This window comes from Thalia democratica, chromosome 4 (assembly GCF_965202585.1).
Source record: "Thalia democratica chromosome 4, ktThaDemo2.hap1.1, whole genome shotgun sequence".
NCBI classification, from domain to species: domain Eukaryota; kingdom Metazoa; phylum Chordata; class Thaliacea; order Salpida; family Salpidae; genus Thalia; species Thalia democratica.
In genome coordinates, this window is record NC_139168.1 from 57830009 (window position 1) to 57854389 (window position 24381).

At 25.7% G+C, this 24381-nt stretch overlaps 1 protein-coding gene across 1 annotated transcript; it reads right to left on the bottom strand.

Moving 5' to 3' along the window:
* Nucleotides 1-7064: 7064 nt before the first annotated feature.
* Nucleotides 7065-21067, bottom strand: LOC145834875 (WD repeat-containing protein 54-like). Its single transcript, XM_082942399.1, has 9 exons — nt 20947-21067; nt 14848-14942; nt 13890-13997; nt 13450-13535; nt 13087-13243; nt 8606-8706; nt 8217-8394; nt 7612-7677; nt 7065-7430 (listed from the first exon to the last, which is right to left on the bottom strand). The coding sequence occupies exons 1-9, from the start codon at nt 21032-21034 to the stop codon at nt 7305-7307; spliced, it is 1005 nt and encodes a 334-aa protein (XP_082798525.1). The 5' UTR covers nt 21035-21067; the 3' UTR covers nt 7065-7304.
* Nucleotides 21068-24381: the final 3314 nt, after the last annotated feature.

Below are 24381 nucleotides of genomic sequence, written 5' to 3' on the forward strand. Positions count from 1 at the left end.
TTTTAGTAACTTAGGCTGCATAAAAACGGATTTGATAATATATAAAACTATTTATTTTAAGAAAACAATACAAACTTAGATTTTTACAAAAATAACAAATTATTTGTTTATAGGCTTTATTTGAAAAGCTAAGAATATATTTAAATTAAACTTCTAATAAACTAAGTGTTAATTATAAATTTACATCTACGGAACGAACACAAACAAAACTTATGTTTTCGTAAGTAATAAAGGTTGTGTTTATCAAGTATTAAGCTATTGTAAAACTTTTTAATAAAATAAGTCTCTAGTAAAAGCATTAAATACTATTTAATTTTCTCAACAACTGTTGCATTAAAGAATTATTTGCTTTAAATTTCACTTGACTTTAATACTAATAAAACAACTTTTACTTACTTTGTATGGTTTAAAAAACAACAAAAAAACTACGTTCAAACTAAAAACTATTAACACAAGCTAAAGTCTTAATGTTTGCATTTGAATACATGTACTAAATTAAACTTGTTTTTTATAGGAATAAAGTTTTTAAGCCAAAAATTATACTACAACAGTTTTGTAAATAACTTTAATCGTAAGGCTTAATGCTAAGTTTAGTACTATATTTTAAGATGTTTAGTGTTTCTTTTCTAAAATCTTTTCTAAATTTTCAAAATTCAAAAATTAAAGAAATATTTTCAATAATTCTAAAAAACTTTCTTTAAGTTATTGAATTTTTTTTTGAAACATTTTCATTTATTTAACCTGAATTGTAAACACTTTTAAAGTGTACATACTTTACTCAATTAAACTAAACAAAGCGTGACCGTAACCTTTGAAAACAATTTATAGCATTTAGAAATTTTAAAACCTTTGCTTCTTTAAAACAAAACGTTTATGCTTTAATAAGACAATTCAAATATAAACCTTAGTAGAAGTAATATTTTAATTATGTTTTTAGTTTTTTAAGCTGTTAGTAGAAATACTTTGAAATATAAACATAGAAAGTTAAGATATAAACGTTGTACAAAATGAAAGGTGGTATTTACCAACTAAGTAATACTTAGATATAAAAGTATTCCTTTTAAATTAAACTACTCACTAAAAACTTTAATTAGCGGTTTTTTATTTTAAAAAGCTAAAATAACAGCTATAACCAGAATGTTTATTTAACTAACTAACCTAAAAGTTTACTGTATTAACTAAATATAAAATAAAATGGGTTATAAAGAATTATAATATTTATAAACTTGCAAGAAACCTAAATTTGGTCAAAAAATTGCTGATAATGAAAATAAAAACAGTTTAAACTAGCCCTAATAAATGTACAAAAAAACATTTAAAAGTTACAGTTTTACAATAGTTCTATCTGAAATATATTTGCTAAAAATTATATAGAAAATTTATATAATTTATTGAATTAGTTCAACTGCCTAATAAAATAAAACTTTTTGAGAATGAATATATTAACTATCCTACTTAACTACGAAAAATAATAGTCTGTAACTACTATTGTTTGACAAGAACTATAACGTAATTGGTTTTTACTATTCTTTAAAAACTTATTAAAACTTTTGTTGTATAATTATATAGTTTTTGTTTAGTTTTGTTCAAAATTAAGACAATTAAGTTCTAAAACTAATGCAAATTTGTTTATTGTTATACTTCAAATGTAATTTAAATGCACAAACAATGCTGTTAAATCTTATCTGTCTTAAAGGTCTGAAAATGTTTCGTTGCTCTCGGCATTTTTTTTCCAAAGAATAAGTTCACTCATTTTTAGTATAAAAAAAAGGAAACTATCGAAAAACCTTTAGTTTGTTTATACGAATGTGTTTTTAACTCAAATTATCTTTTAAATTAAAATACTGAAATAAAGTTTACTTATAAACAAACTATTTAAAAATTTTTAAGCCAATCAGTAGTTAGTTTCACAAGCTAATCACATTTAGTATTAACTGATATTAATTATTTATTCTGTTGTTGCATTTGATTTTGTAACAATATTTATCCTAAACAGCAACTAATCTTTTTTATCTAAGTTTAAAAGCTTTAAATATTTATAAGTTTTACTTAAACTAAAAAAATAATAATATACTTTGTATTTAGCCATTATTTTTTATTAAATTAATAATTATTAAATTCAGCCTTATTTAATTTAAATTAGTTCATGAAACTTAACCTTTTTCCAAAATCTAATTTAACAACTATCTTTCTTACTTTATTCTAGGGGTAGACAACTTTTCTAGTCGGTCGGCTAGATTAAAGATAAAAGGCGGACCTAACTAAAAAATAATAGTATTAAAAATGTTATTAAACAAAACTAGATATTTAATTAAGACACAACTTTTAATGGTAAAAAAATTAATCATAACTTAAAAATTTACACATGAAATAAAATAGCGAATCGTTCTACATACAAAGTATGTATTTAAGTCAAGGAACTATTTGTATTGGTCGAAATTTTTAACTGTTTATTTAAAATCCGGCTGCGAGTTTTATGTGGAAAATTCTCAGCAAAGACTGTAGGTTTACATTAGCTAGACTGAAACGTAGTTTACTTTTGTTGATGTTAAAGTTTAAAATTTTTTATTAACCAAAATAGATAGAATAGTTTCATTACAATATTTTTCAAGCTGTCTAAGTTTTATTTATTCAGTAGTGCATAAAACTTGTCAATACTTTCAAATAAGAATTTGTCTTTGAAAAAAGTCACACTGCAGCTCAACAAGTTCCAACTAAATAACATCAAGTGATTTCAAAGTCGATTTTAAATGGTTATTATCAGAATTTCCACTCTTTGTAGCAAATAAACCCAGCATGAATGATCATAAACTTTCTAGAATTACACAAAACAAACCCGATTCTGTTTAAGTTTATAGAAAAATAGATTTAAAATGTAGTAAAAGCAAAAAAAAAAATCAAATTATTTTATTGAGTTCAAAAACTTTACAAAAATCGTAGTAATAACAAATCGAAACTAATTATAGAACTTTTTTTATACCCATATTTTTGTAGTAGCAATAATATAGTATATCTAGTATACTTAATTAAATAATTAAATGGTTCATCTTGTTATAATAGAATTTATTGGTATAGATATTTATTCACGGTTACTAAAATGTAATAACTCAAAATAGATTAAAAGAATAACCTTTTTTCAGAAGCACATAGAATTTAGCTTTTACAATTTATTGGTATTTTACAAAACTTATAACAAGTTAATGCGACTGGTTTTAGTAAATCAACAAAACTCCCTCTACAGTATTAAACATTTTGTTGTTAGATTAATTTCAGCTTAAATTAATATTTTGTTTGATTTAACTGTTTTTTACTTCTTATTTAATTTCTTTGTCATATACAAGACGTTAAAAGGTATCCGTAATGTGTGACTCGTTAACCGTAAGGTTCTTCATGCATTAGGTCCTACGACCAAACATTTTGAGGGTTTTTTTGTCGTTCATTAAACTATAACTGTAAACTTTTAATGTTGGTTTTTAAATAGCTCTAAAAGTTTAAAGTAATCCTCGATGACCAAAAGGTCTTTCTATATATCAGGTCATTAAATTATATTTTTGAGTTTCGATTTCTTTATTATGCTTAAAAACTGCTAAAGTGTAGTTATAAAAAGTTTTACATTATGCTCGTCGATAATCTTACTAACATGGTTAGAAAATGATATTAGCTTTACCTTGAACGACTTTACTATTGAGTACACTTTATGAGCAAAATTTCGTTTCCGTAGTAATTTAATACTTATTTCATTCATAGGTTCATAAATCGACTGCAAATGCAAATACTGTAAACTATTATGTCTTTTAAACTGATGAAAATGTATTTTTTACCTCTACGATTAAAAGTTTAATTGGTGCTTCATTTGTTTTTAATGTTTTTTTTAAGAAAGTTTATAAGTTTTTTCTTAATATCAGGAGCTTACACGTTTTATTGGTTAATAAATCAAATCATAAAATGTTTGACAAAAAAAAAGAACTAATTAAGGTCTAAAATAAACAAAAAAATCTGAATCAGTAAAGACATACAAAAATCTAAATTGAAAAATTGAATAAAATTCTTTGCAAACTATTTTTACAAGCTCTTAAAGACAAAGCTAAAGTAAACACATTCACGAGAACTAAAACCATTTGTAAGAAAAGTTACTTTAAATAAAGCTCAAATATTTTTATAAAAATTTGGTAATAACTTTCAAAATTTTGTTGTAAAGAAGTAAACTTAGTGATCTAATTGAATATTTCATTAATGACTAAGAACACCTTTTCTAAACAATTTTTAATTCTTTGTTAGCAAAGTAAATACCAATTTAACATTGGTAAAAAATTGCTTTCTACTTTAGTTAATATTTAAAAAACAGACAATGAAATAATTAATTATAAAATGTAAAAATTTAAATTTTTTGTTAGTGTCTACAAATGTCTGTGACAGAGAAACCACACACTCAGGTAAAAAATAGTCTGATATTTTTTGTTAAATTTATAAAATGTTTAGTATTTAAGTAGTAGTTGCATAAAAACAAAAAGTAATTAGTAGATTGTTATTTACTATAACTTAAAATTCAACTAAATTGTAGAAATACTTAACCATTTTTGATATTAAGAAAACAAAACCTTATATGATGAATAATAGTGCTTTATATAAATTTTATTTAAAATAAATACAGTACAAAAATCTTTCTTTTGTAAATAGGTATCGCTACAAAAAATGATATAATGCCTTAAAATGTTTAATAGTTATTATATTAAGTAAAGTACTCAAAAAATATGACAGCTAGCTTTGCAACTACTTTCTTCTTATAAGATTTTATTGTAGTACAGAAATTTATTGAATTACTTTGCTGTTTACTTACGTGTAAATTATCTTGTAATAATCTAGTTTAAAGGTATATGAATACAGTTGTAAGCAATTTAAAACAAGTCAATAAGCCTAATTTATTGTTCTAAGAAACATTTATTTTACAACTAAAATACCATTTATATCTTTTTAATGATAAGCTTTCCGAGTAAGATTTTATATAGGGTTTAATTTAACATCTTATATTATAGTTTATTGAATGACAAAAAAAAGACGCTCAAAATATCTGGTCCTAGGACTTGGTGCACAAAAAACCTTTTGGTTATCGAGTCGCACACCACAGATACCTTTTAACGTCTTGTCCAGGACTGTTATATGTTCACTTAATTTGGTATATAATTAGCGAACTTTACCGCAAGATCAACAACAACAGCATCCGAGACAACTACAACCGGTTTTGTCCTAATTAGGACTCACCAGGCAGGCATAGTCGCATGAAACCGCTGTTGTGATCTAACTAAGCGGGATTAAATACAAAGTACTGAAGCGACCGTTTGTGGGTAAAGTTGAAAATATTGACACAGTTAAAATTAAATTTTTTAGCTGTGACTTTTAATTTTGTAAAATTACAAATTCTTAATGCTAAAAACTGTTACTTTTTTTTTTGAAACTGCATAAGACGTTTAAAGGTACTCCTGGTGTTTGACTCGATAACCGAAAGATTCACCAGGTTCTAGGACCAAATATTTTGAGCGTTTTTTTTTCGTTAAAAATAATAATATAATAAATAAAATTGTAAATGATACAAAAAAAAATCCATATATAATACATGTTTTGAAATACAATAAATACAGATCTCTACTTATACAATGAAAATCAATTTTTTTTTAAATATCCATTAGATTTGTACACAGTAAACTTGAATAAATATCGTTTCGTAGTCAAATGTTATTTTTGATGGAACGCGTTATATTTGCAGTAACGTAAATTTCTTTTTTATTTTGTAGAGTGCATATCAAATCAAGTTTTAAATTACTTATCTTTCTTTTTTTTCTTTGAATTTGTACTTGTCATGTTTCAGTAACGTAAAGTTTATAAGACACTGTATTTAACAATGATTTTTAAGATTGAAGCAATAAACTAACCTACTGGGTATGATACTAAATCAAACTGTTTTTCAACCTAAAATTAAAAGTTTAATTTTTTTTAAGTAAATAGATAAATGATTCTTTTTTGAGCTGTAATTGTAAATATCTATTAAACTCTAATAAAGACTTAAAACATATTGTTTCACTAATTTATTTTTTACTTATTCTGAAGTAATTCTAAAGCATAATAATACTTTTTTCAGTTTTTCAGTCATGGTATACCGAAAACTAAAAATTATTAAACTAATATAGTTTTGAAACGGTAAAACAGAAATTAAACTATTTTGCTTAAATTAAATTTTATTAATGCACTAGCACTATTAACTATGTTGGTTTTATAATATCAATTTAAAAAAGTTTTGGTATATACCCTTTATTTAGTCTAACTTATTTTAGTTAAAAATCAAATAATAAACTTAATGTAGCTTTTAATATGTCCTCAAATAAAAATAAATACATTAAATACTTTAAACATTGTTGCTGTTTGAAATTTTAAAATCTTACAAACCAAAAAAATACTTTTTAGTCAAACAAAAAGTAGAATTTTAAGTAAATAACTTCATTAAGCCTGCCTGAAGACTCCTAATAAGGACGAACCCGGTCATAGGTTGTCTCGGATGCTGTTGCTGGTGGTCATAGAGTGAAGTTAATTGTTTATTATTGCAATTTAAAGAGTAATTGATGTAACCTAATTATACTAGAAAACTTGAAAAATTAATACTAATAACAGTTTAGCTCTTTTTGCTTACCAAAACTAATACTAAAAATTATTAGTTTTAGCATTACTTGGAAATTATTAACTCTACTTTAAAAATCTTCATTTTTCGACTTTAATTTACCTTTTTTAAGGAAAGACAAGTTTCATAAGAAGGGAATGGCTCAATTCACTAAACAGCAAGTATGTTTTAGGACTGAAAAACCCATAGTAACATATAGATAGAGTTAAAATAAAATTTTCAAGCAAATTATGAAAAAAAACATTTTTTTGTTTGTAATAGATTTCATGGAATAATAAACTTTGAAAAGACATGAGAATGTGTTTTATTTTAAGCATTTTACAGCTAACAACGACAATAGAAGGCAAGTTTAACAAGATTAAAAATAATTTCAACACAAATATAAACAGTACAGAAAACTTTTTTTTTTAATTAAAACTTTTAAAGGTGGTGTTAACTATAAAATCAATAACTATGCTGAATTTTTTTTTGATTTGGAAAAAATTTAACTGTTACAAAAATATTAAGTTAAAACTGCGTTAAAATTCTAAAGCATGCTTAAAAATATGTTCTGTGTATTATTTGTAGTGGAATGTTATTTCAATATAAAATCACAGTTCAACCATTCGGATACCAACCCTACCGTTAATCATTTAAATTAGCACTTTTCAAACTGAATAACTTCATTTGAGTCGTAGCAACTTACTAGAAATATTTTTTTTCCTATGAATTTCACACCAACAGGAATTTTGTCTACTAAAGAAGTGTACCAAACTTGTTCAACCTACAATTAAAAATATATTCTATGTTCAATACTTTTAGACCTATATGAAATAATTACGATAATGGGAGTTTTAGAAAAGTTTTTTGTATAAATGCTTTAGTTTTAATTAAAAAAAGTAAAAAACATTTTCGTTGTCAGTATTAACAGAAAGGAAAGATTAATAAATAAGCTATAAACTTACTTTTAACTTCGGCTTTTGAGTTATGGTCCACATTCTTATAAAAGAGTCTTCACTTACTGATAAAAACTGTCATAATGAAAACAATATAAATAAAATTAAACTACTAATATAATATAACATGTAATAAACCAAACCTTTCAACAAATAAAAATTTTAAAATGTTTAACATAAAACAAACTCTCAAATGTTTGATCAATTTATGCATAACGACTACATTGATTAATATTTTATCTTTTTCTCATTCTTTACTTACAGTTTAGTTTTTTTATAGAAAACTATTTGCGTTTTAAAAATGTTCAAAAATATAAGCTATACGTTTGTTAACAAGGATCCTAGCGAAGTGAGTTCGCTGGAATAAATAATAAAAACAAATTTTCACAGTACTTTTTATTTATTGGCTAACATATATTTCTGTGTGTTAACTAGTAGACACACTTCAACGGAGCTTATTAATACATTCACGTTTTAGACATGTTTTGTTTTTAAAAATATTGAATAATTTCGAAGTTTAGAAACGTATAAACTATTTAAATTTTTTGAGAACAACACAAAATGCATACTTATCTGTTTTTCTTTTTAACATCATAAACAACTGATTAACAAACATGTGTATGCTTGGTGGTGACATCATAATAGGAGTGCATGGAGTTTATTACACCTGTATGAGCGAGAATGTTAACGAGAATTACACCATCCATGCTGTTGTATATATTGATATGGCCAGTTAGAAAAGAGGCAATCATGATGTCATTGTTCGTCAAGGTTATATTCGTACACGGAATACTAAAATATTACTGATTGAAAAAAATCAACTAGGTTTAGTAAACACTCAATCTAAATTAATAACTTTTCAAAATTTCACACTTAACAGTTTATCAAATTCTAGTTGGTTCGATTGAAAAATCTTGTAATTTAGAACTTCTTATTAAGAAAAAAAAACTGGTAGTAAAACTCGGCAAAATAGTTTTTCAAAAAGTATTTGATAAAATTAAACCCTTCACTTTCAGTTTCAGATATGCGGTCACATTGACCAGATGTATTAAGCATGTAGCAACTAATCATTCCACTGTCGTCCCCGCTGGCTAGATTCACGTGCTGTTATGACAAACACTATTTGCGTAAATATTGGATTAAATCTTACATCAATAATATACAAATAGTGATTATAAATAGTTAAATACACCTTTTTTTCAAAACGAACAAACGAAAAGCCGTGAAACTAAAATAATTAAAGTTTTAGTAGAAAAATACAAAACATTTTTATGCAGTAAAGTCTTTACTGAAAATCTGTAAGAATTAGTATTGAAAACCATAAAACGCCAGGGTCGGAAAATAATATATAAGTGAAAATCTTTTTAATAAAAATGAAAAAAAGAAAATATTTTTATCAAAACGTTGAAAAAAGTTATATAGACGATAATCTTCTATTTTTAACAAACGGCGTGAAAACACAAAAATCCATAATTTAAGAAAGATTTGTGGATTATTAGCAAAGTACTTTTTTAACAACTGTTACCACCCTTTTAAAAACGCCAAAATAACACCAGACAATTTGAAAGCTTAAGAAAACTTGTAGCATATTAAAAAAAAGTCCCCCAAAAGTTGTACAAGCAGCTGGAAATACCTCCTTTGTCATAACAACAGCTACGCTTAATTACATACTATAACCAGTAAGTATAAATACTGCAAGTCCATAATAAATAAGTACTGAAAAGACTCAAAAAGCTACCTAGAGAGTTTAAAATACTGGTGGGCAAAGTGAAAACAATCGGCCCACCAATGTTTAAAAAAAATTGAAGTGTAATCCGACCTGCGAAAGGTAAAAGTGCAGCCCGCAAAAATGTAAATCTTGACCGCTAACCTAAATTTTTAAACTTACACCAAATATTCTAGGATTTGAAATGAAGAGCAAAAAAATGTCTTAGGTAAAACTAAGGGAAGTTTAAGACTTACACTAGATATAGTAAAAAAAGTCACATAGAAACAGTATTTTCTCAAAATGAATTGGTCAATTGAGTAATTTTCGTGAACTAAATTAAAATGAAATGCATCGGTCCGTAAATGACTAAACTTTTCCACATCTGGCATGCCGACTAAAAACGTTGCCCAGCCCTAGTTAAGAAGCATATAAAAATTATTTTACAGAAAAAAAAACTATATTTTAAGAGCTGTAAATGTAAAAACCTATACCCATCTTTTTCCATATATTAAGTTATCTTAGTTATTAAAGCTTTAAATGAATTTTAACAACCCTTTTCAAACTTTGATGAAACTATGGTTAACTACGTAGTTAAACTATGCGAATTAGCTCTAAGTAACAATTTTATAGTATTTAAGAAAAGTACTACGAACAAAAGCTTTGAGGAATTATCAAAGGAGACAAAAAGTTTGTTCCAACAGAAAATATTTCTTAACATTAAATTATTATAAGATTTACTAAGCTAAATAAAATATGGTTAGACGGTTTATAGATGTCACAATCATCATATCAGAAAATGGGATAGTATCTAAAGAATTAATTGAAAATCTTAAAAGTACTTTTAAGAAACACAACGTAAGTTTAACATTTTTTTGTAGACGTTGAACATGTCTTGACAAAAGAAAACAAAAAAGGTTTTTGCTACACTAGAAACTTTACCAAAATAAAAAAACTAAAAATACACTAAATAATTGAATCTGTTAAATATTTTCAAAGCCATAATTACAGGAGAAGAAAATATAATGAGATGGTAAAAATAATGAAAATTATGAAGAAAGCTTGAGTTAACTTAAGACCAAATGTATTAAATCCAGTTTCAACTTTAAGTTAACAGAAGACTAATTTTTGAAAACTCCAAATAAAATAGACTTAGAGATTAAATCTAGTAAAAAAAAAGTAAAAACATTCACTGTTCAAGAAAACTTTAAAATTCACAAAAGAAGAAGCAAAGGTAAAATTCCCATTAAGTAAAACTCATCTTTAAATTTAAGACAGTTTGTGAGCGATATAAGTCAAGGTGTACACTATGCAGAAACCATGGTCGACATGGTTACTTAAAATTTGACTTAACGGTAAGAAAATTAAGTTAAAATATATCATATATTATAAAATATTTTGATTTTAAGTAGCATTTTACACAAGTAATAGTAATTATAAGGGAGAGAAAAAAACCCTTTCAGTACATCGAAATAAATTGTCAGCACATCGAATTAAATTGAAAAAAATTAAGTTAAAATATAACATAAAATACTTTTTAGAAGAGCCTGTATCAAAGAGAAATTAATAAACTAACACCAGGATAGTCTATACAACTTAAACATTAGTGATGCGTATAGGTTTGCTTTCTTAAAAGAGCCAAATTTTTAAAGTCTTGACTATAGAGGATATTTTGGGTTAATAATTTAAATCAGATACAAACTAAGCTAAAACACCATACAGTGATTTGAGTTGAAAGTTTAAAATGTCAAAGTAAATTTTAGTAATATAGTGCCTTCTGGTTATTTATTTTTTATTTATACTTTATATGAAGTAATATTTGAAGTAGTTTGTTGTTTTTATTTGGAATAAAACTTTAAACTTTATAGAGTGTATCAAAGTTTGTTTTAAATCTATTTATTAGTATAAATCATTGTTTATTTAAAGGATTTTTACTTTTATTACAAATAGTCATTTAAAATGCATTGTTATAAAATTTTACTAAGCCACTTTTCATTGATATGAAACGACAAAAACTTAAAAAACATTTTTTGTTTAATATATTTAATAGTAGGGGCTGGGAGTACTTGGGTGATGTTTGCTGGACGTATAAGTCCACATGATTTGGATGTGTTTTTGCTTCATGAAAAAGAATCTGAAAAAAAAAACTTGCCGCCCAAAAAACTTAACTAAAAAAAAAAGTTCACATACTTTTCGATTTTTTGACTTAAGACTTATATTTTATGTCTTTAAAGAAAGCTTATACTTATTGACATATATTTAAAGATATATTAACTGCTTTTGATGTTTTATGACGTCATAATAACACTAAATGTGCAAAATTTGTCTGTAAAGTGTAGGGCAGGGAGTACAGCACATTTTTTTGGTCATATTGTAAAATTCAAACAAGTACATACGATTCGGATGTGTTTTTGCTTAGTTTAATCTAAAAAAATTATAATTTTGCAAAAAAAAAATTTGCTGCCTAAAAAACTGATCTGAACCCCAAAAATCACATATTTTTTGATTTTTCAACTTAAAAAGTAAAAAAATTACTTATGCATGTCCTAGACTTATAATTTATATCCTAAATGAAAGCTTATAATTATAGTCATAAATTAAAGACATATGAACTGCTTTTGTTGTATTATGACGTCATTATTACACTAAATATGCAAATTTTGTCTGTAAAATTGTACCTTTTTTTCTAATATAAAATGCAAATTCTACTGCTGTTTTACTTTTAGTTAATGTGTCAAGTCAGCTAGGCAGAAAGATATTACTGATGTAATGTCATTTCAATTGCATGCAATAAAATACATTTTAAATCACTTTCCGTTATTAGAAATTAAAATTATTGAGAGCATTTTATATAAGTAAATACATTAACAATTAACTGCTATGAGTTTAAAACTATAAAATATTTGATAAAAAGCTTTGAAATTACAAAATTAAAACATTTAAACAAATTAACAAATTAAGTTTAATCTATTTAGATGTACAATACTTTAAATAAAATTTAACTAATAGTAAGTTGAAAACAATAACATACTTAAGCTAAAAAAAAATTAATACAGATAAACATTTATTGTTTAATTAAATAAAAATTCTTAAATTTAAAGAATAAAATTACACTAATTTTAATAAACTTACATGCACTTTCTATGATATATAAGTCAAGATCTTTTACTTTTAGACAGGTGCTCTCAATAATCATAATTTGAAATATCGGAATGTGATTTAAAATGTATTTTATATTTATATCAACATTTTTTACAGATATAACAATTTTTTTAGATTAAACTAAGCAAAAACACATCCGAATCGTATGTACTTATTTGAATTTTACAATATGACCAAAAAAATGTGCTGTACTCCCTGCCCTACACTTTACAGACAAACTTTGCACATTTAGGGTTATTATGACGTCATAAAACATCAAAAGCAGTTAATATGTCTTTAAGTATATGTCAATAAGTATAAGCTTTCATTTAAAATATAAATTCTAATTCTAGGACATGTATAAGTGATTTTATTACTGTTTAAGTCAAAAAATCGAAAAGTTGTGATTTTTGGGGGAAACTAGATTTTGGGCGGCATTTTTTTTTTTTTCAGATTCTTCTTAATGAAGCAAAAACACATCCAAACCATATGGACTTGAATGAATATTACAATACAACCAAAAAAATTTGCTGAACTCCCTACCCCTATTAATAGTTTGGTTTTATAAGCTATTATAAGCATTTTCTACAACCTATAAGAAATCTTAATTTTATAACATGAAAAAAAATCCAAAAAACCTCAGTACCAAGGTGAAAAGCAACAGTAGTTATTGCAGTTTTATGATGAGTAAGTGTCCTATAAAGTTGGAAGGTATTTTTGTTGCAGGTAAACAGCAAAAGTCTGCCATCTGAGCAACCTATGCACAAAAATCTTCCGTCTACACTGACAATTCCTCTATATAAATAGAAAAAATGCTTATTATTTTTCTTAATTTGCTTTATATTGTTGTGATTATAAAAGTACTTAAAAACTTACAAAAGTCAGAGTATAAATTTAAGTGTTTGTATTGAAAAAGTTGCTTATATAAACAAATATCAAATTTCAAAATAAAATAAACAGAGAATGCTGCTTAAAAACATAGAAAATTTGACTAATTTAACCTGCAAAAAATATTGTAGTCAATAGTTCTTTTGTTTGGTTGGATACTATGCCAGAACAACAAGTCTTCTCCAACGGAATCATATATCTTAACGGAGTGTACATTTTAATTTTAAAATGAAAATAAAAGCTAAATTTTATAATATTTTGAAAACTATTTAGATTTTAAGTATGTTATTTAAGTAACCTTTAATAATTTATTAAACAAAAAATAAATTAAAATATCGATATTTAAAATAAAATAGTTATATCAAACACTTTATCAAACCTTTTACTTCATTTTAAAATAAAATACTTATTTTAAGTGAATTTTCACAAATTTTAATAACATAGAGAAACTTAAATAAAAATGAAAATAAAACTTACATATGATTTAAATATACAAAATTTAAAACTCAAACTATGGTCAACTAAAAAAAGATAAATAATATCAACTACTTACCAAGACACCTTCATAATTAGCCACAACAAAAACATCCAGTTTGTTTATTCTACACCATTTTGCTTCAAAAACTTGTGATTTAATATCTTCAGGTTTCTCTGAAATTACCTATTATAATAAACTTAATTAGCTCAACTCAAAACTTTAGTTATATGAACTAATTAAGAAAAGTTCAAAAATTATAAAAATTGAAGTACTATTAAAATTTTGTTTATAACTTGTTGGGGGTGTTGAAGTTAGTTTATAAAAATTACAAACTGTTAGTTTAATAAAATAGTAATTTTTTAACCAAAACAACACATTAAAAGCATATGCAATACTATACTAAAATTCACATTAAAATATATTTCAAACTCAAACTGTATTTTAGGTTAAACTTGTATCTTTAATTTTTACATTATTTTCAAACTATAACTTAACTAATAATTTAAACCAGAATATTGCTTTTGTTCTTTTTTATCTAATCTTTATAAACAAAAACTGTAAGGAAGCTATACTCCTTATATAAATAATAGATTTGTACCGTACATCCTTTTTTTTTTACAATGTTACACTAACTTATTACAATTTAAGTTACAGAAACTAAAATAAGTTTATTTTTCTAAAACTTTTTCTTTGTAAAAATTTTTGTAAAGTGGTAGACATTTTATATAAACTGTATTAATTTGTTTTAAAAATATGATATACTTTTTTGAATTCATTTTACTAAAAACAACTTTCTAATAATATTAATTAGTAAAATGTTTATGTACATATAAAGTACTTAATGTTATGTTTGCAACATTCTAAATATTTCTGTTCAATTAACTAGATTAATGTTCCCCTATTTTAAAAAAAACACTGTTGAGTTATAAAGTCTTTTTATGGATTGCATAAAATAACTCTTTCACATATAAAAATACTAAAAAAATATATGTATACATAATTTTATAAAGAACCAAATTAAACATACTGCAACCTTTGTTAAAGACTTTGGACAGTCTTTTAAGGAATCCATAAACAAAATTTGATTTTTGTTAATACACGCAATAGACATGTTTCTTATGGAACCATCTAAAAGAAATTAACAGTTAACTTAATTCTAAATATCTCCATCAGAACTATTTGTTTAAAAATTTATTCAATGTGAACCTCAAATTGCACAAATAAATGTTTTATTGTTTATTTAAAGAATAACGTTGTTAAGTCTTTTCACACAAACACAAGTGCAACCATCCAGTATGATGGTAGTGTTTTAGATTCATTTGAAATAAAAAGTAGGGTAAAGCAAGGCTGCTTACTTGAACCAACTCTGTTTGCAATCTTCTTTTTAATGCTATTAAAGCATGCTTTTGGTTCCTCAACAACTGGTATTAAGCTCCATACAAGAAATGATGGACGTTTTTTCAATCTTGCAAGTCTAAAAGCAAATCAAAATCTGAAGATTGTCATAATGCGTGATCTTCTCTTTTCTGATGATGCTGCACTTGTGGCTCACTCTGCCCAAGAATACAGACACTACTGAAAAAGTTTTCATTGGCATGCAATAAATAGTCGCATTGGTAAGGCCTCAGGCACTTTCGCTTGTTTGACTGCAAGAGCTTGGGATAACCAAAAGTTAAGCATTCACACAAAGGCTAACGTTTATTTTTTCTATATATGCAGTACTCTGCTATACATTAGTGAAACATGGACGTTGTCTAGCGTGCAGGAGAAGAAAATAAATATATTTCACCTACAATGCCTTTGTTGCATCCTTACAATTGCATGGCAACAAAAGATCACCACAAGGAAGTGTTGAGACGTACTAGTCTTACCACCACGTACTTTACTCTCAGTCAGTGCAGGCTTTGCTGTCTTGGTCATGTTCTGAGGATGGGTTCTGAGCAAATCCCTAAGTCTCTGTTGTATGGCAACTTAGTCGTTGGCAAACGCAACCTGGGTTGTCCAAAATTGTGTTTTAAGGACGTATGCAAGCGCGACTAAAAAGCTTGAATATGAGATCTGAAGAGTTAGAGTTTCTTGCAAATAACCGCGCTAAATGGAAATCTATTGTAGATGAAAGACTGAAAGAAAAGAAAAAAGAATACTTTAAGAAACCAAAGAAGATGAAGAAATTAAAAGCAGAATGAATTAAGTTTATTATTATTTTTATTTATTTGTATTTTTATTTATTATCTGTTTGTTTTATTTTTTGCATCACTGTGCTTTTTAATTTATTGTTATCATCTATTCTCTATCCTCTATGCACAATTACGCATAGCCAATGGCTGATAGCGGACCTTTTATCATTATTTTAGAAACTTAGATCCAAAACTTTACGAATAGTTTTAAAAACAAGAGCTCTTATACTTACTTTTTATGCAAAATCTTTTATAGGGGTCAACTTTGCTTGTTGCAAGTTGAAAATGTTTTGTTGATGCTTATTTAAATTATAAAACTGTATTCTAACTTAATCAATTTTAACGTAGCATTTGATATTAAAGATATTAAAATGAGTGAGTTCGAAAGGTTTGATATGTAAGGTGCAAAATAAACAAGAAAAAAAGATTATTTAAATAAAACTTTATCTCCTTTTAAAAGTATTTAAACAATCTTCCTTGAACTACTATTACAGCCATCTGAACTAAAAAAGTTTTATTATGGAGAAAATAATTCTTGTAAAAAATCTACGTTTTAGTAAATTTGATAAATTATGTTTTAGATACTAAATATTTTGGTAATTTAAAGTACTAGAATTTATTATATAAATAAAATTTATATAAAAAAAAAAAACATAAACAGTTTAAATAACTTTAAAAACGTAGAGGAACATACATTATTAGCTTTTTTTGTCTCAAAAAGTTTGCGATTAAAGAAAACAGTTAAATGAAATTTAATCTTAGATATCATGAGTGTCTGGCAACCCTGTAGTTATTCTAATTAATCTATAGCAATAAAAATATTAATAAAATAAAAATAGTGTAGAGTCAAGCAGCTCATAGAATTTTATTTAATTTTTATTATTTTCTCTAGAAATAGATAATGTTTTTTTTAAAGTTAACAAATTAAAGTAAGAGTAATTGTTCATGTACAGTACAATCTTCAGTAGTTGAATCCAGTGGTGAACATAGAAGATCCAGTGATTAATGTGTAAGATTCAATGGTACATGTGGAAAATCTAAAAGTTAATGTGGAAAATCTGAAAAAAAAACAGTAGAGCAGAAGTAACTGTCAATCAGACACTAAGATTAAATGTCAATGCATCAGGATTCTTTGAAAATGACAAGTTTTTTAAGAAATGCATCAGCTGAGAAATAGTTCCTAAGGCAATTGTTAAACAGCCCCAGCTAAAATCATATATGGGTGTCAGCTGGGAAATAATTTTATATTTCTAAACAAGCTTGATAAGTTTTACAACCCAAAAATTTGACCTATGTGGATGTCCATATATGATTTCATGAAAGTTCAATGAGGGCACTTGATACAAAACTTGCAAAAAATTGAGAAATTTTCAACCAGAGATTTAGGGAGTTGTTGCCTTTTATGTTAGTAATAAACACCAAATGGAGATTCATAGTAGCACTCATCTAAACATGAGACAAGATTGGAGTGAAATTGGAAGTGCTACCACATAATCAGTTTATAGTAAGGATCAATGGTTTACAGAAACTATTTTGAAGAAACAGGAAATTCCTAAGCTTAGACAATCCTTTGTCAACCAGTATTGATTTGAAAGTAGCTATTGAAATCTGACATAAAAAAGCTACTGAATAAGAAAATGATTATAGTCTTTTCAGATAAAACATCAAACTTATACTATATGAATGCAAATAAATACAAGAAGCTAATGAAAAATAGCATAACTAGCAAATATTCAATTGACAACGAAAATACCATTAATGACATTAACAACGAAGCAGCACAAATCCTAAGTAAACAAATGAGTTTAAAGAACAAAAAAGTTCCAAAATATGAAGTCAATGAAGCATTCCTTTCTATCAAAGACCATAAAGCGAACTTTCCACACGATATCAACTGTAGAATAATTAATTCATCTAAAACCCACTTAGGCAAACTTTCAAGAACCATTCTACAAAAACACATAACAACCATAAGAAAAAAATCCATGCTTAGCCAATGGAAAAACTCTGGCGAAGTGATAGATTGGTTCGAAAAAATCAACAACAAAAACCACAAATGCTTCGTTAACTTTGACATTAAGAACTTCTACCCAACTATTAAAAGAAAGCACTTAATAGATGCAATCAACTTTTCCAACTCTTATTCAAGGTTCACAGAGTTTGAGATAGAGACAATTTTGCACACATGCAAATCAATAATGTTTTACGATAATAATATGTGGAAAAAAACCAACTCCAATGACAACTTCGATGTACCTATGAAATCATTTCACGGCGCCGAAATATGTGACCTTGTAGGTTTATACCTATTACACCATTTGTCTACGATTATAAACATTGAGTCAATTGGACTCTACAGAGATGATGGACTTGCCGTTATCAATCAAACAAATAAGAGTAATATTTGCAAAATAAAAAACAAAATTACAAGAAAACTAGCAGACATAGGATTCGACATTACAATTAGCGCAGGTGAAACCTCCACCAACTTCTTAGACATACATTTAAACCTCCTAACTGATGATTATTGCCCATATGTAAAGCCAAACGCAAAGACCATCTATATTGACAAAGATTCTAACCATCCTAGAACAATTAAGAAAAATATCCCAAAAATGATCGAAAATAGAATTTCAAAACTAACAAAAAGCAAAGTATCATTTGATAACGCAAAACAAATCTACCAAAACGCTTTAAGCAAAAGCAACTTCCATCATAAGCTCGAATATAATCCAACAATTAATAACAACAAAGCAAAAAACAGAAAAAGAAAATGTATATTTTACAACCCACCTTTCTGTGAATCAGTGAAAACCAAATTCGGAAACCTCTTTTTAAAACTGCTTGACAAGCACTTCCCACAATCAACAGAATTACACAAAATCTTCAATAGAAGTTCCACCAAGATATCATACTGTTGTTCCCCAAACATTAAAGCAATAATAAGTGGACATAATAAGAAACTGCTAGAAAAACCACAAATAGAACCGAAGCTATGCAATTGCAGAAACAGAGAGCAATGTCCAGTAATGAATAAATGTAAATTAGAAAATGTAATATACGAACCAATCGTCTCATCTGAGAAAAATGAGAGAATGTCATACATTGGATCCACCCGAAGAGCATTCAAAAATAGATTGTACGAACATAGAGTATCATTTCCAAAACCCAACAAGAAGAAGCCCGCCAACTGTACACAACTCGCCAACTACATGTGGAAATTATATGAAAAAGGCGAGAAATCCACTATTGAATGGAAAATTCTCCGACAGACAAAAAGCAGATTTAAACCAAACTTCATGTGCTCCATATGTAACCTTGAAAGACTGTTTATAGCAAATGCTAACCAGAGAAAAATCCTTAATAAAAGAAATGAACTAGTCACGCAATGCCCTCATTACCCTAAGGAATACTTTTAGTTTATTTTTTATCGCATTAACTTAGTTTATTTAGTTTATTTCATTCTATTTAATTATATTGTTACATTGTATTTATGTTTGTATTGTGTAAAGATTTTGTTTTAAAGTTACAACATTCCCGTAAAAAGACCATTTCTGTTTTCTAAAAATCCCCTACAAATCTTAGTATTTACATTTTTTCAAAATCCTAATATATTAAATGCTTAGTAAATAAATTTTCAAAATATATAAAATCTGTAGTTAATAAATTATTTAAACTAAACTTACCTATATTTCATTTTAATTTAACTTAACTTTAAAATTTAACTTTTGTAAACTACATATTATTTAAAACTCATATTTCAAATGTAAATATTATTTTCATTTATGTGTGTATTTTTATTTTCCAATTCATCGCCCTGTATACTTTTGTTTTCAGCTTTTTTTAGCGTCTGATGAACTGCTCTGCAGGGAAACGGCGTAACGCAATAAAAGTTTAACAATAAATTTATATAGCTATTGAAATCTACAAAATTAAATATTTTGTAATTCTCAGAATGATTTTAGGGACATTTTTAAAGGTACCACTACCAGTGAATCAGTTATAAATCAAGTAGAAGTGCATAAACCAATTACAAATCCTGTTAAAGAAAAGCATATTCCCCTATTGATAATTCCATGAGGATGTAATGAGTCACTTGCCTTTGAAGATTGAAGGACTAGTAGAATGCCAAGAGAAGTTTAAATGTGAAGTAATTGGTAAGAGAAACGGACAATGAGCAATCATATTATCTCAATAGACTAAACCCAGTGTGGTGTCTAATCTCTCAATATAGAGGTTGCATATGGGCAATAAGGTAGATAGGGAATAGAAACATATAGACTAATACAAAAATTGATTGAAAACTAATCTTTTAGTTACATGAAAGCTTAAAGATTGTTTACAAAAAAATCCCACAACTATTCACACGCTAAAAATTATAAAAATAAATGTTAAATTTATTACAATATCTATGCAAAACTAACTTACCATGGATTTCTAGATAGTTTAAGCTTTATTTATGCGTGCTTTTTCATACCTTTACAAATAAGATTTGTTCTTTAAATTATTCAAATTTGGTTGTATCAAAATAATAATTATTCTTAGAGTCTAATTTTGTATGAGAAGATTTAATACTTTGTCAATGTCTTTTAAGAAAAAACTATATGTTCTTTAAATGAACTAGGGAGACCTTGAGGTATGTAGTTTATTGTATTGAAATTCATTAGCTATCATTATCTTAACAGATTTTTCATTAGTTATAAATAAAACCAAAAAACAAAATAATTAGTTTATAATCAAAAGGCAAACTAGCATTTTTTAAATTAATTTAAAAAATTGTTTAACTAAAATCTGTAAACAAAATTAGTGTTAATATTTTAAGTAAAATAAAAACTAAATTTTTAATTTTTAAAATAGTTTCATTGAATATTTTATTAGAATTATAGTTTTTTAATATTTATTGAAACTTAAATTTATCATAATTAGCTTAACTTTAATTTGAAAACATTTCTTACCTTTCTGGAAACTAGCCAAAATATCTAAGTTATTGTTTAAACTTGAAACTGTGGAGCCCAGCTTGTATATATGAGACTTCTTATACATTTTAAAAGAATTTTTTAAACTATACTGTTTAAAACAAACTAATTTTGTTATAATACATATAAACTTTAGAATAAGGTTGAAATTAAACTTTAAAATATTCCTAATAATCTATTTTTCCTTCTTTATAAAAAATAACACTAATACTAATTTCTTAATTTTTAATTATATACATTGATATACTCAAAACATAGAAAAATAGATTTTTTTGTAAACTACACACGGCTAACAAATGATTTTTTGTAAATTTCTTCAAACTTTAAGAATACTACTTTTTGGGTCTATTTTTAGTACAAAATTTTAATCTAAGAAAACTGTTTTAAATAGTATAACAACAATGAAAAGATACTGTAAAGCTACTTAAAATGTATTTTCAATAAATAAATGAATACTGATAATACAAAATATGTTTCATCTTTATGATATATTTTTTGTATCTTATCAAAATTTTGTTACTTTACATGTGAAGATTCTTTAAAATTCTAGGTTTTTTACAGGTTTTATTTAAAATTACTCAAATTCCAGGTTTTTTTGCAACCCTGTCTACATTTTTTATAGTCTACTAGTGTGCATAGAATATATTTTCTAGCAACCTAATGCACATAGCTTTAAAAAAGCTTGAGTTTCACTGCTTTATCCAACAGTACTAAATTATTTGAAAATATTTTAATAATAAACAAAAGATCTCTAAATCTTAATTTTTTTTCAAAAGAGTTTATATATTTTCTAATGTTTTTTTTAAACCAAATTTATTACAACAGTACTAAAGAAAAATAAAATACATACATAAAAATACATCTATAAAATAACTTAAACTTGAATATTTATAACCTACAATATCTTATTTATAAAAACAACTTTATTATTTCATTTAAAATTTAATGTGAACATCATAATTAATAATTTAAGCACTCAAATAATATTGTTTATTTTAAGCTGGACCACAGAGTTGAAAAATTATACCTTATAATTGAAACTAAGACTGGAAACAAAATAGATAAAAACTAAATGGTAAGGCACAAGTTAGTTAAAAATATTAACTTTCCAAACTAAATTAACACAATATCATTAAAATTTAAATAAAAAAAACTAGCCTGAACTATTCAAAATCATTAAACTAGCTTTAGTTTCTAAAAAAATACCAAACTAGCCTGAGCAAGCCTGGGTTTTTTTAAAAAGCTAAAATACTTAAAAAAAATCTTAGTGGTCTAAGTGTGTGGCAACTGTGTAAATTAATGTTTTTTAGCATTTAATCTATATTTTATTTTTAGGACTTTTTTACAAGTATTAAATTGTACTATAATTAGTATGGAAAGTAGGGTGCATATGTTGCCCCTTAAAATTGAGTATTTTGGCATCTTGAAAAGTGAATTTTTTTGTAGGTGGTAAATCACATAAAAAGACAGCACAAAAAAACTAGCTTCCTAGCTATAAGCCAGTTAGAGCTAAACACTTTTTAAAATTTTGCTTTATATTGGTATGTTTAAAAAGGCTGAAAATCTATCTTCTGCTACGTTTTTTAGGATATTTACCTCAAACTTTAAGGAAATGTTCCTTGCCATATTTAGAAAATTGTGTAGTAACAAAATAAAAAATATGAAATATAATTTTTTTGAAAAAAAAAAATTTTAGTTCAATTTTTTATTTATTTTATTTTTTTCTATTTATTTTTTATAGAATTTGTTACTACAGAAATTTCTAAATATGGCAAGAAACATTTTCTAAAATTTTGAGGTAATTATCTCAAAAAACTTAGAAGAAAATAGATTTATAGTGAGTAATCTTTAAAATTAACCAATAAAAAACTTTTTTTTTATAGGTAGAAAAATATCAGAAATACTCAATCTCCCTTTTTAAAAAGTGTTAAGCTCTAATGGCTTACAGCTAGGAAGCTAATTTTTTGTGCTGTCTATTTATGTGATTTCTAACTTATAAAATATTAACTTTGCGAAACTTCATGGTCGGGCAACAGATGCACCCTAATGGGGAATGTATGTAATACAGGAAGTTTTTAGAAAACCACTCACACAGGTTAAGATAATCTAGAGTCTAGTCCAGAGGTCCCTGCAATTTGGTGGAAGCAGGCCAAAGACACAAATTGTTTACTGTAAGTTTATAACTTCTAGTGTAATGCACCTAAGACCTTTTTTTTGCTCTTCATATCAAGTCCCAGAATATTTGTGTAAGTTTCAATAATTTTGTAATAATAATTCAATTTGTAGCATGCTGCAGGTTTTACCTTTCATGGGCCTAAAAATTGTTAAGGATTGCTTACCTCTGGTCTTTAACCTTTTGAATCCTTTCAATAAAATATTTGTTTAACCAAAACTATCCTCCAATAAAAAGTTTATACTAGTTTTTTTTGTAAAGTGTGTCTGACTCTTATCTAAAAGAAATTAAAAAAATATTTATAAAATTATTTCTTGCTAAGTGTTTTTGTATAATGTTTATTGAACAAAAAAAAAGCGCTCAAATATTTGGTCCAAGGACCTGGTGTACAAAAAAATCTTTTGGATATTGAGTCATACACCAGGATACAGTTTAAAGTCATGTCCAGGACTATAAAGAACAGCGACAGTTTTTTTAACATTTTTATTTGTCAAACTATCAAATTTTTATCTAAAAAACACATACTACTGCATACCAGTCATCCTTACTATGATTATTTTTTTGTAAAACTGCAAAACGCAAAACTAATTAAAATAATCATCTTTTTAAATTCAATATCTTGGATTAAAGCTCTGTATTTGAAATTTTCATGTTGAATTGGTACTTCATTGCTAAATTTATAACTTCAGCTTACACTTACAGTTTAATTTGGCTTGTATAACAACTGATATATTATGAATTACAGCTAATGGATACAGTTTTTTTTTTTTTAATAAAAGAAGTTCCGTTTTAAAATTCGAAAGCTTAGTTAGTATTTTATTAAATGTAGAAAAATCCTGTAGTTTTTTTAACTTCAACTAATTTAAGCAAAAAATACTGTTCATAGAAAACATTTGATGTCGATCATATTTTTTCCAAGAAGTACTACGGATCTGTAATTTTCTTTATTTTTATACTTTTGTAAAATTTAATTTTTGTTTTATGTATTTCGCAAAATGAACTAATATCTGTAAAAATTTTACTGCAGATATTGAATCTTTAAAGTTTACTAAAAAATACTACTTTGTTAATAAGCTTAGACTGAAAGTTTTTTTAAAAATATTGATTAAAACTATCATGATAAAAAAATTCACATAAAAACTATTCATTGTACGAAATTAAATCGTAATAATGTTAGATATTTACGCAACTGTTAGCTAAAATACTTATTGAAATTAATTCTTAGACTTTAAAAGAATTTT

What these genes read in the sequence shown, in the direction of transcription:
- LOC145834875 (XM_082942399.1), bottom strand. Translation starts at nt 21,034, where the DNA reads ATGTATAAGAAGTCTCATATATACAAGCTGGGCTCCACAGTTTCAAGT. An exon ending in CTAATTATGAAGGTGTCTTG is followed by an intron (nt 13,536 to 13,889) that starts GTAAGTAGTTGA and finishes CACTCCGTTAAG; the next exon opens with ATATATGATTCCGTTGGAGA. An exon ending in TCTGAAACTGAAAGTGAAGG is followed by an intron (nt 8,395 to 8,605) that starts GTTTAATTTTAT and finishes GTAATATTTTAG; the next exon opens with TATTCCGTGTACGAATATAA.